The 12,219-nt window shown below is 47.9% G+C and overlaps 1 protein-coding gene across 3 annotated transcripts; it reads left to right on the top strand.

Annotated features, from left to right (window-relative positions):
• The first annotated feature begins 1,198 nt into the window (after positions 1-1,198).
• Positions 1,199-11,275, top strand: hdac6 (histone deacetylase 6). Of its 3 annotated transcripts, none has more exons than XM_067240594.1 (28): positions 1,199-1,246; positions 1,714-1,827; positions 2,686-2,814; positions 2,973-3,058; positions 3,384-3,468; positions 3,629-3,669; positions 3,800-3,896; positions 3,990-4,087; positions 4,306-4,410; positions 4,526-4,594; positions 4,816-4,942; positions 5,092-5,157; positions 5,264-5,323; positions 5,473-5,562; positions 5,787-5,893; positions 5,986-6,053; positions 6,229-6,382; positions 6,470-6,598; positions 6,696-6,864; positions 6,969-7,171; positions 7,513-7,705; positions 7,821-7,970; positions 8,044-8,218; positions 8,317-8,693; positions 9,063-9,221; positions 9,341-9,487; positions 9,960-10,088; positions 10,190-11,275. In XM_067240594.1, the coding sequence occupies exons 2-28, from the start codon at positions 1,738-1,740 to the stop codon at positions 10,256-10,258; spliced, it is 3,372 nt and encodes a 1,123-aa protein (XP_067096695.1). In that variant the 5' UTR covers positions 1,199-1,246; positions 1,714-1,737; the 3' UTR covers positions 10,259-11,275. The 3 variants fall into 3 exon arrangements, with proteins under 3 accessions (XP_067096695.1, XP_067096697.1, XP_067096696.1); XM_067240595.1 differs by having other exon boundaries at positions 1,215-1,257; XM_067240596.1 differs by lacking the exon at positions 9,960-10,088.
• The last annotated feature ends 944 nt before the right edge of the window (positions 11,276-12,219 follow it).

The raw sequence follows: 12,219 nt of genomic DNA, 5'->3' as shown, positions 1-12,219 counted from the left end.
AACTAAGTCTGTCTGGTTCTTATCAACAGTAGAAAGAACCACAGTTAACTTTACAGTTTCCACACACTCCCTTTCAGGAAATAGATGAGTTTCTGATGGAAAAACTGGATTCTCCAGGCAGGAGTGAACAATTCTTAGTATTACTAATGCTTACTTTGTTATGTTCTTATGACTGCTACACATTAAAAGCGCCCCACTTGTATTCCCTCCCTCCATCAGTCAGAAGCCTTTCACTGTTGATCACAGCTTGCACCAGGCCCTTGCAGGAGCCCCATTGTGCAAGGCAGGAGGCTTATGGTTTTCCGGACCCGCAGAAAAAAAGGGCAAGAGGAAAAGGGGGTGGCACAGACGGAGGTTGGTTGTGGTGGAGAGCGTTTGCCCCTACATTCATTTTTTATATGACGGCTGGATCCAAATTTTCTTTTCTTCATCTCTTCTTCTGTCAGGCCATCAAGGTCTCTCATCCGTTGGTGTAGGCAGCTCTAGCCTGGGGGAAACAGGGGCAAATGACATGGAGAGATTAGCAACCACAGCACAGGTCTATACAATGCACTGAGCCATCCGTTGGTCCCCCTTAGCCGTCGATCACCCCCTCACTCACGCCTGGATGGGTGGCAGTTATCTGTCACCTTCAACTCCACCTTTTACCACCCTCCGACTCCCTGTATTAATATGCTGCTCTGCTATCAAATGTCACACCTTGCAACACAGTGTCCCTGTGCTTTTACATGTTTTTTAGGGACAATGATGACAGTTTGTGAGAGGTCTACAAAGCCCAGGTTCTGTATGTCATCTCTCAGTGTTTGCATCAATCCTTGTTTATGATCTATTATGCTCTCTTCCCTGCGATTTCAATAGCCTCCGCATAGTAACTGAATGTAAAAAGTCACATAAGGGTTCAGTTCTCAGATTAATTTAGACCCCAAAACAAGCAAACAGTCCTCTTTATTCCAAGACATCTTGTGTTGTTTACTACTCGTTTAACGACTAGCATGTCTCTTCATACTCTTACATAAATCTTTTTACTATGATTAAATAAATCAATAAATAACATATTGATGAAGTAACAGTAATTTCACTGTAACAGTGACCCCAAATGGTTACTTTGTAACAACACCACTTGGGGAGGGGGACAGCATGGGATGGCTGTCATGACGTAATTCATTTGCGCCCTGCTCAGGGCGTGTTGTTGTGCGACGTTGCCAATTCGCGCTTTTAGAGGGCTATCTCAAAATCAGCTGTGACTGTGAGTAAAATGTATGTTTTAAAAGCGTAATTTTTGTTATTGGAGCTCTGCGATAGTGGTTCTCTATTATTTTGGTAATATAATTTCAAATTACTTTATAATGTTTCACAGTTGTTTAATGTTTTGTCTAGCTACCTAAGTTAAGTTAAGGACTTGTATTGCTTAGACTGATATTTATTTTAATTTGTTTTGATTAAGGTGCCAAAAGCACTAGCTTGCTGGCTTGCAACCAGATAATTCTGGTATTTCTTGTTATGGCTGTTTTATCTGTTGTGGAAGTAGCTAGCCTAGCCTAGCTAACAGCTGTCAAAACAAATCACCCTGCTTCAAAACAAGCTTCTATTCGTTGCCACATTTGGCAATTATAAGCTACATTTACAAACGTTGTTCACTCTAGGGTGTTCTCCCTATTACAAAATTAATTATTATGATGAGGACTACTTTTTGCTATTTTCCTGTCCTTGTAGTAGGAGGAAGGTGTCCTGCTCCAGATGGATTCTCTACCTAAGCCAGCGTCAGAGCCTGGCAGAGTGAGACGTTCCCCTCGTCTCTCCAAGTCTCCCGAAAAGAACACAGCTAAAGTAAGGCATTAACACACAAATACACCACCAAAAAATATAAAAAATATTTTGCTTGTCAGGTCTGTGTTATTATAGATATAAGTTTAGCACAGGTAAAGACTCAAAAACATTTGAGTGGGGTGGAGGGCATGTAGGCTAAATTCTATCTTAGTATCTGAATGCGAAGCTCAGTAGCAGCACAGCAGTGCAACCTGTTATCAAATATAAAGTGTGTGGCAAGTCTATATCGAATCCTAGTACAGATACTTCATCAACTTACATTTAGTCATTTAGCAGACACTTATCCAGAGCGACTGTAAGTACAGGGACATTCCCCCGAGGCAAGTAGGGTGAAGTGCCTTGCCCAAGGACACAACGTCATTTGCATGGCCGGGAATCGAACCAGCAACCTTCTGATTACTAGCCCGATTCTCTAACCGCTCAGCCACCTGACTCCCCCTTAACCAGCGAGTAACTGATAACAACTATGTTCAAAACCAGAATCACCAATCACTGCTTATCCCCCCCCCTTCCCAACGTATATTTACATAGGTTCTTATCTGATTGCACCGCCAATTCTTCCAAAAAACCTTCTAAACTAAAATTGCCAGTGTTCCTGATGAACTGCATATCTGCCAATCAGGTGGTTGAACTGTGAATGTCGCCATGCCAATCATCCACACGCAGGTTGGAATTTGCCCCCGTGCTTCTCAGATAACTACTAAACAAGGTTACAGTGGATTGTTTCTGTTGAGACGCTCACCAAAGAGTTCCAGTTCTGTCTTGCCAGGGACACTGCTTCACACCGTGTGGAAGGGAGAGAAGAGCCTAGGGTCAGAGTTCAGAGTAGCTGCCTGACTGTGGGGCTCTTGTCTGTAGCTCTCTCCCCAGCAGGAGAGGGGGAAGGCCAGTGGGAAGAAGAAGACAAACCTGCAGGAGGCCAAGAAGAAAGGAAGGATGGATAGAAGTAAAGGAGAAGAGGAGCTCACCAACCAGCTAAAGAACCTGGTACTATGATGGACCTGGTTCATGTTCACTCTGAACATTGTGTGTGTGTGTGTGTGTTTTTCACAGTCCATGTACATGTGTGTGGGTATGGGAGGCTTGACTTTTATGGAGATTTGGTTACAAGTATGTAAACTAAGATACTTGCATTGCGTGTGTAGGAGTTGAATAAGAAGCCACCAGTTACTGGTACAGGTTTGGTCTTCAGTCAAACATTCACCCATCACCGCTGCCTGTGGGACACAAGGTAAGCCTTCCTTTCTTGCCCCATGTTGTTTATTTGTTGCACAATTGTTCTCGTCTCATCCTCTCTCTCTCTGTCATGTCTCTGTTTCTCTGTGACTGATTCACTGATACTTAGCTTTCCTCAGTGTGATGTGAATTGCAGTACTGACTGAAGATTGACAGTGAACCGAGTTTTTTTGTAGACTACATGCCATCTTGGTTTAAGATGACAGATCACTGATAGAACAATCACTAAACCAGCTACTATAAATAGCGGCATGTTATTTCCTCTCGTCTCCACCGATTGCCCTGTCACATATGATCTTTGCTATTTTTTTTCCTTTCAGCCACCCAGAGTGTCCAGAGAGGGCCAGCGTCATCATGGAGCAGGTGGAGAAACAGGGGCTGCTGCAGCACTGTGTCCAGGTGGAGGTGAGAGAGAGGGGGGGGGGGGGGGGGGGCTCGGCCGGGGGAGAGGCTTGAGAGGCTGGAGATTAAGAAGGACTACCTGAGTGTAACGTAGTCCACATGGTGGACTACTGGTGTTTTATGATGCCATGTCAGTCTCAGCTGAGCTCTCTCTGTGTCTCAGGCCAGAGCCGCTGCTGAAGAGGAGCTGCTGCTGGTCCACAAGTAGGCTGTTCTTCTGACGCCGAGCACCCACTCACTCCTCCTAGTGACATCAGGTCACCTCAGCACACACGTCAGACGTTCAGAGGCCAGCCTGGTAAGCCTGTTTGAGACCCTGTGCTTGTATGTTCAGGAGGGAGTATGTGGAGCTGATGAGGTCCACCCGGGCCATGCCAGAGGAACAGCTGAAAACCCTGTCTGACTCCTACGACTCCGTCTACCTGCACCCTGTGAGTGGGCCTGTGTGTGTGTGTGTGTGTGTGTGTGTGGGGGGGGGGGGGTGTGGGGGTGAAAACATACTGATGTCTTGTGTCACACTCCAGGAGTCGTTCAGCTGTGCCACTCTGGCAGTGGGCGCTGTCCTTCAGCTCGTCGACAAGGTCTTGACCTCGGAGCTACGCAACGGATTCTCTGTCGCCAGGTAACCCCTTAACAAAAGTATCATCTTGCTTTTAGTTTGTTCTTATTATAATAAGCCTACATGTTAGTCTACTCATGTTTTTCCCGAAATGCTCACACTGTCAATCATAATGATGGGAGAAAATCAAACAGATTTCTAGCCATATAATTAGCATTAACGTACACCCTGACCCGACACTGCTGTTGTCCATATGAACTTTGTTTGTACGGTTTGCCCAGACCCCCAGGACACCATGCCCAGGCTGACCAGATGAACGGCTACTGTATGTTCAACAACCTGGCTATCGCTGCCCGCCACGCCCAGAAACAGCACAAGATCCAGCGGTCAGGCTTCTCACACCCCGCACACAGTCTGTACTCAGTGAGTAGTGTGCCGCGTTGCAGACGCCTCAGGTCAGAGTAATCATACACAGTCCTGGTGTGTTTGTGTGTCCTCCAGGGTTCTGATAGTAGACTGGGATGTTCACCACGGTCAGGGGATTCAGTACGCCTTCCAGGAGGACCCCAGGTATGGGTCTATCATGTCTGCTCTCAAACTCTCTCTTGTTGTCTTTCTCCTCCTCCATTCCTACTATCATTACGTGTCCTGAAATCAGCCCAGTTTTGGTGCACCCAGTGTTGGTGCTGTCCAAGGTCCTGATGCACTCTCTATCCCCCCTCTCTGTCTCCTTCTCTGACTCTTTCTCTCTGTCTGTGTCTCTCCCTCTCTCCATCTTTATCTCCCCCCAGTGTGCTATACTTCTCAGTCCACAGGTATGAGCAGGCCTCCTTCTGGCCCCACCTGCCAGAGTCAGACAGCTCTGCTATAGGCACAGGAGCTGGAGAGGGATACACTATCAACTTGCCATGGAACAAGGTAGCTGTGTGTGTGAGAGATAGAGATTTTTATTGGGGGTTTGTACTGCTCATGTTTAAGTACAAAACCTTTATATTGATTGGTTGTATTCTTACTGTGACATTGAGTCTCACACTTTTTTATCTCTGTCTTTCTTTGTCTTTCTTTAGACAGGGATGAAAGATGCAGATTACATAGCAGCCTTCCAGCAGCTTCTCTTGCCTGTGGCCTATGAGGTGGGGTGGATATGGTGACATCTGGGCACATGCGTGCTCCGACTACAATACTTCCTGGTTATTTGGCCCTCGGTTGTTTTTGACAAGTGTGTCTGTGTGTTTGCAGTTCCAGCCTCAGCTGGTCTTGGTGGCAGCAGGCTTCGATTCAGTGATCGGTGATCCTAAGGTGAGTTACGGCAGGGTTCATATGGTGCTTATGTTCTTCAAATCTATTTGGTTCAGCAGTCTTTGTTAGCTTTTTCAATAGTTGGCCTATATGTTTGTGGATGGATGTGTATGACTGTGTGTGTGTGTGTGTGTGTTGTTGTGTTCCAGGGGGAGATGTCAGCCAGTCCCCAGTGTTTCTCTGTCCTGACCCACATGTTGATGGGTCTGGCCCAGGGCAGGGTAGTGCTGGCTTTGGAGGTGACCACACACACGCACAAGAGCACCTCACACACTCACCTGTAAGACAGAACCAGAACCACACGCACTCACTCACCACATCAGATGACTAGTAACTACTAGTAAACACCATATGGTTGCATACATTGCGTTGCCTAGCAGCTGTTGGTGCATACGTCGTTGTGATGGTGGTACTGATATCTTCCAGCCAGCTGCTAACTTTGTCTCGCTGTGTTTCCTCCCAGGGGGGTTATAACCTGCAGGCGACAGCAGAGGGCGCCTGTGCCTCTCTCAGGTCTCTCCTGGGGGAGGCCTGCCCCCCCCTAAGCCCACCTGGAGCCCCCTCAGACAGGTGAGGCTCATCCCCTGTTATGATCTGATGAGACAGGGCCTCACTACTCTGGACTGTGATTAGGAACCCTGTGTGTGTGTGTGTGTCTCCAGTGCTCTGAAGTCCATCTCACAGACTATCAGTGCTCTCTACCCACACTGGACCAGCCTGCAGGTTCTAGGTGAGTTAGGAACAGGTGCTAGGTGAGTCTGTATGTAAAATAGAATGGAGATGGGGTCTTGTAGAACCTTCCAGTGTGCTACAATGTTGTGTTTTGGAACTTGCTGTGGTTCCAGAAGCAGAGGAGACTTTGGAGAATATTCCAGAAGCATAGCCTCACTGTGTTTTCTCCACAGAGGGCGGTCCCCTGGGTGGAGCTGACCCTGCCATAACCCCAGCAGATTCCAGGGCAGACAATGAAAATAGTCCAGGAAGACCCAGTCCCAACGGCCTGACAACAGGCCTCGTATACGACCGCAGGATGATGGAACACCACAACATGTGGGACAGGTGAGTGGGAGTGTGTGTGTAGGCCTGTGTGTGAGTAGGTGTGTGTATATGTAGGTGTGTGTGTGTAATCTCTCCTCTGTCGTTTAGCCACCACCCAGAGCTGCCTCAAAGGATATCAAAGATCTTTTCCCGCCACGAGGACCTGGGCCTGGCGGCCCGTTGCCAACGGATACCAACACGCCTGGCCACAGAGGAGGAGCTGGCTAGATGTCACGGGCGAGTAACACACACTCGCATGTCTAGTCTTACTACATGTGTGTGTCTGTGTGTGTGAGAGCCTCTCTGTAAGTTGTGTGTGTGTGTGTGTTTCTAGCCTGGAGCACATAGCTATGATCAGGTCCACAGAGAAGATGAAGCCCAGAGAGCTGCACAGACTGGGGGAGGAATACAACTCTATCTTCATCAGCAACCACAGCTACAGCAGTGCCCGACTGGCGGCAGGGTCCTGCTTCAACGCTGCTCACGCCATCCTCACTGGACAGGTACACACACACACACACACGTTTTATTTATCTAGCCTTGTGGGGACTCAGAACACACACACAGTGAGGTGTAAGGTGGCAGGTGTGGTCTGTGTCGTCCCCAGGTGAGGAATGCGGTGGCCATCGTGCGTCCTCCAGGCCACCACGCTGAGCAGGACACGGCGTGTGGCTTCTGTTTCTTCAACACGGCCGCCCTCACCGCGCGCCACGCACAGTTCCTTTCCCAGAAGCCCCTGCGAGTGCTCATCCTGGACTGGGACGTTCACCATGGCAACGGCACCCAGCACATCTTCGAAGAGGATGACAGGTGGAGGACAGCCCACATTTTCTCTCTTTCTCCTGCTCTCTCTATGTTCTCTCTCTGTGTCTCTCTGACAGACAATAATTAGCAAATAATCCGTTTTCCTCTTGGTGATGTGAGTTGCAGTCCTGACTGAAGATGGACAGTGAATCTGACAGAATTGTTGCAAAGCTGGTTTTCTAAGTGTAGATGACATGTCATCTAGGTTTAGGGTTACAGATCACTGATCGAACAATCACTGAGACAGTAACTCTAGATGGTCCTTCGTTTTTTCCTCTAACGTCCACTGACCGCCCTATCTTTTTTCACATCTTCTTCTTTGTCTTTTTTTCGATTCTCTCCTCCAGTGTTTTATACGTGTCCCTCCATCGCTATGAGGACGGGACTTTCTTCCCCACGTCTGAGGACGCTGACTATGACAGGGTGGGCCAAGGCCGGGGGCGTGGCTACAACGTCAACATCCCGTGGAGTGGAGGCAGGATGGGAGACCCCGAGTACCTAGCCGCCTTCCACAGTGTCGTGCTGCCCATCGCTAGAGAGGTACACACACACACACACACACACACCATCCATATTAACTCATTGTAGATTTGCTATGTTATTCTGGAGATGATACTAAATGTCATGCCCCATGCGCCCCCCCCCCCCCTTGTAGTTTGACCCGGGGCTGGTGCTGGTGTCGGCTGGGTTCGATGCTGCCCGAGGAGACCCCCTGGGGGGGTACCAGGTCACCCCTGAGGGCTACGCCCACCTCACACACTTGCTGAACAGTCTGGCTGGGGGGAGGGTCCTGGTCATACTGGAGGTATGCATACACACACACACACACACACACACATAAACCCCATCAGTGATTAATTGATTGCCTCTCTCCGTAGGGAGGCTATAATTTGACGTCTATCTCCGAGTCTATGGCCATGTGTACCAGCATGCTTCTGGGTGACCCCCCCCCCGTCCTGCCCGTCCTGCCACCCCCTCACCCCAACGCTGCCTTCAGCATCAACAACGTCCTGCGTACTCACGCCCCCTACTGGGCATCACTCAGAATACAGAGTAAGTCTGTTTTGTAGAGTGACTCTTTATTAGTGTGAGAGTTATTAGTGTGTGGACCAGCATCTCTTTGAGTTTGATATTTATTTTCCCCTCTCCAGTCCCAGAGTCTCTGCGCCTGTCTCTGCCCTCTCCCAAACCCCGGGGGAAGCGCCACTCCAAGGGTAGTAGGAAGCCAGGGAGCCAGATCTCCCCTGGGAGCAGCCCTGCTCAGGCAAACACCCCAGAGACTCCTCTGCCCCCTGCTGGGGTGAAGGACCACATGCTGGATGAGCTCACAAAGGGACTGGTCTCACTAGACCTCAATCAAACTACCTCAGCCAATCCTAGTCCAACATCTGTCCCAGTGGGAGGGGCTAGGCAGAAGGTCCGGCCTAGTCCTCAGAAGAGCCCAACTAAGGAAGGGAGGGAGGAGCCTGTGTCATTGAGCACCGAGAAAGACCAATCAGCCACCAGGAAGATTGAGGCCCAGCCCCAGGTAAGGAGTGTGATAGGTTAACTGACAGACACAGTCAGGTCTCCCAGGCCTGGACTCGGACCAACAAAAGCGCTGTCAGCTTTAGTTGTTTAAGGTGTTTGCAGTATGGGAACAGATACAGATTGTTCACAACACAAGTTTTAAAAATACAATATACAAATAGTTCCAAACTTGCTTGTCAAAGGATCCTAAATCATAAGTCCTAAATCTATCCTATATTTGCTGTTGCGGTACAACCTGGACTTATCTTGAGGTCTCAGGATGTCAGTTGAAAAGCTGCTTTGTCAGTTAATGGTAGTGAGCCTGCGGTTAGACCTACATATTTAGAAAGTGATAACCAGACTTCCCCGTCCTCCTCTCTCCCCATAGGTTGTTGCCGAGGTAACCTCTGACATGGCGGCAGTGGGCCAGCTGAAGGTGGAGGCCGGAGGGGAGCAGGACTCTGCTGCAGAAGAGGGTGCTAGCGGCTGGTCGAAGAAGGAGGAGCCAGTGTTTGAGCTGATCTGTGGAGGCGTGGACATGGACGGGGTGCGACATCTGTCATGACACAAGTTACATCCACACAGGATCAGTTTACACACTACAGACGCACACATACACACAAAGTGCAGAGATATACTTCCTAGATGTGTGTGTGTGTGTTGTAGAGCACCATGCACGTGGTGGACCCTCTGTCCTGGTGCCCTCACCTGGACCAGGTGAAGCCTCTACCTGCGGGGGGCATCGATGTGTTCCTGCCGTGCCTCGACTGTGGCTCCGACGCTGAGAACTGGACCTGTCTCACCTGCTACCAGGTACCACAGGATGTTTCACCATACACTGGCATAGCACATCATTACATTTACATTTAGTCACTTAGCAGACGCTCTTATCCAGAGCGACTTACAGTAAGTACAGGGACATTCCACCCGAGGCAAGTAGGGTGAAGTGCCTTGCCCAAGGACACAACGTCATTTGGCACGGCCGGGAATCGAACTGGCAACCTTCAGATTACTAGCCCGACTCCCTAACCGCTCAGCCATCTGACTCCCATCATACTGTCACACTGCCATTGAAATCAAAGTTGAATTCATTAGAATTGAATTGGACTATTGAACCATTGCAATTTTTCTGTCTCAGTCCCAAAACGTTCTAGCAAACAGACAGACACACACACACACACAGACATAAACACACAAACATACAGATGACATGAGAGCTCCATCTGACTACATTTACCAGAACCCAAAATGTCTGACTGCCCCCCTACTTCCTGCCCCGCCCCAGGTGTTCTGTGGTCGCTATGTGAACCAGCACATGGTGACCCACGGCCTGGTGAGCGGACACCCTATGGTGCTCAGCTTCGCTGACCTGTCTGTCTGGTGCTACTCCTGCGAGGCCTACGTACACAACAAGGTCTGGCCCCGGCTAGCTTCTGTTTCATTCATCTGTTGTCTGGATATCTATTTTCCTGTGACTCAATCCCTCTGTTCTCTGTCCCCTTCCCCGTGTTTCAGGTGATTTTAGAGGCGAAGAACTCTGCCCACTGTGCCAAATTTGGAGAGGAAATGCCCGCCTCGGGCTGAGCAGAGAGAGAGAGAGACTGAAAGAGGGATGAAGCAGAGAGATGAGAAGATTTAGAAGAAAATGAGATGTAGGTTTTTTGCAAAGGAGTTAAGCTGGAGCAGATCATGCCTCTCTGGAACTCTGGGTCGTGCTGACCCGCCTGTATCACCAGCTCCCCTGTGCCTGAAGCTCTCTGCCATATTATTATCCAGCTCTTTCAATCCATATCCCTCCTCTCCCTCCTTCTCCCCTTCCTTTTCACTCCACGTCTTCGCTCACATCTTCACAAGAGATTCTCAGTGCCTGTAAGCACATGCAGTATACCACAACGTGATGAGAATGTGGATGTCATGGAGACCTAGTCACACCCACGCTTTGACACCTCCAGTTCTCCTCTGGAGCTAAAACCTTTCACAAACTGTTTCTAGTGTACACCTGTGTAGTGGTCAGGCTGCATGACAGGGTCTGTCTCAACCTTTTAAAGTGCATATGTTCCAAACTGAAACCCATTTATGCAAACAAGACTTCCTGGTTTTAATTTGATAGGATGTGATACATATACTCCCCATCCTGACTGTTTGCGAAGGAAACTTGTCTAACTAACAGCGACAGGACTAATGGTGCTATGATGTCATTCATCATCATCCTCATCATCATAGATTTGATTACAAAGTATTGTCCGTTCCAGCATGGATACAGTTAAGGTACAGTATGATGCTAGTGGTTTGTGCACATAATACACCGGTTTGTAAAGCTTGGTACGCTTGGTATTATTTCATGTTTTCAAACAAGTAGAACAAAAAAAAAGAAAAAAAACTACTATGTGCAATATTCTGTTTCAAAGCATCGATCGTCTTCTTTTGTAATTGTATTATTGTAATTGTATTATTTGTGTTATTTTCCATGCTTCTTTATCTCTGTTTCCAAAGCCCACATGATATGTTTGATATACCTTTTAAATCTCAATCACTGTAACTTATGCTCTTTTTATGTTTTACAATGTGCCACATGGTTTGAGTTTGAATAAAACTTTGATGTCTCCATAAAGGCTGTTCTGTATTAACAGTGTATTCTATTGATTTTAACTACTGATACCCATTTAATAGAATTATAACTGAAATAACAATTACATACTATTACATTTGAGTTGAGTGAACACATTTTTCAGATTGGCTTTTTCCCTTAAAATAAATTAGATTTTCTCTTTTAATTCAATCTCTCTAAGAATGAATTAACCCAACCCTGGTATTTTTTGTAAGCAACTTTGCAACAAATTTGAAGCTACTGTAAGAGTAAGATGAATGGCATTTACAAAAAAATTGAATAACAATTTCATTATGTATGATTATGTCCTGGATGTTATTGACTGTTGCTGCAGATGCGTCTCTGAAGCACGAGTTCTCTGTCCTCGATCTCTCCTGATGTCTCCCCTCTGGTTTTCTCTTAATTGTTGTTTGGGTTCTGCATTCAGTTGAGGTTACTATGGAGATGCCTCATCTCCCCCCTCCCCCTTTCATCTTTTCTGTCCATCTTCATTCCTCTTACCCCCCTCTCTTTGCTTTAATTGTCTGCTCCATACTCTCTCTTCCTGTTTACTCTCTGTCTGCATTTTCTTCTTTCTATTTTCCTGTGTCTATTTCTTTAATCCCTCTCTTCTATTCCTCTAGGGGATGGCGATCATTCTCTCAGTGCTGCAGTGTTCAGCAGTCTCTTCCCCTCCCCCTCAGAAATACAAACCACTGCACCATCACCCCCCCCCTTCCCCCACTTCACTCCGTCACTGCATTTCTCCGTCCTGCACCTCCCCTCCCCCCCTTTTCTCTCTCTGCCGATATTTCCCTTCCTCCGTCTAACCCTCCCTCCCTCTTGATCTCTACTCCTTCATCACGCTGAATGCCCCCCTCTCTGCTTTGCACATTTGTTCTCCCCCTCCCTTTCTCCATCTCTCCCCTCTCCTCCCACCCTCCCTCCCTTCCTCTCC

Source organism: Osmerus mordax, chromosome 7, assembly GCF_038355195.1.
Source record: "Osmerus mordax isolate fOsmMor3 chromosome 7, fOsmMor3.pri, whole genome shotgun sequence".
NCBI classification, from domain to species: domain Eukaryota; kingdom Metazoa; phylum Chordata; class Actinopteri; order Osmeriformes; family Osmeridae; genus Osmerus; species Osmerus mordax.
The sequence above is the reverse complement of the archived record's forward strand: the minus strand, read 5'-3'. Positions and strand labels throughout refer to the sequence as shown.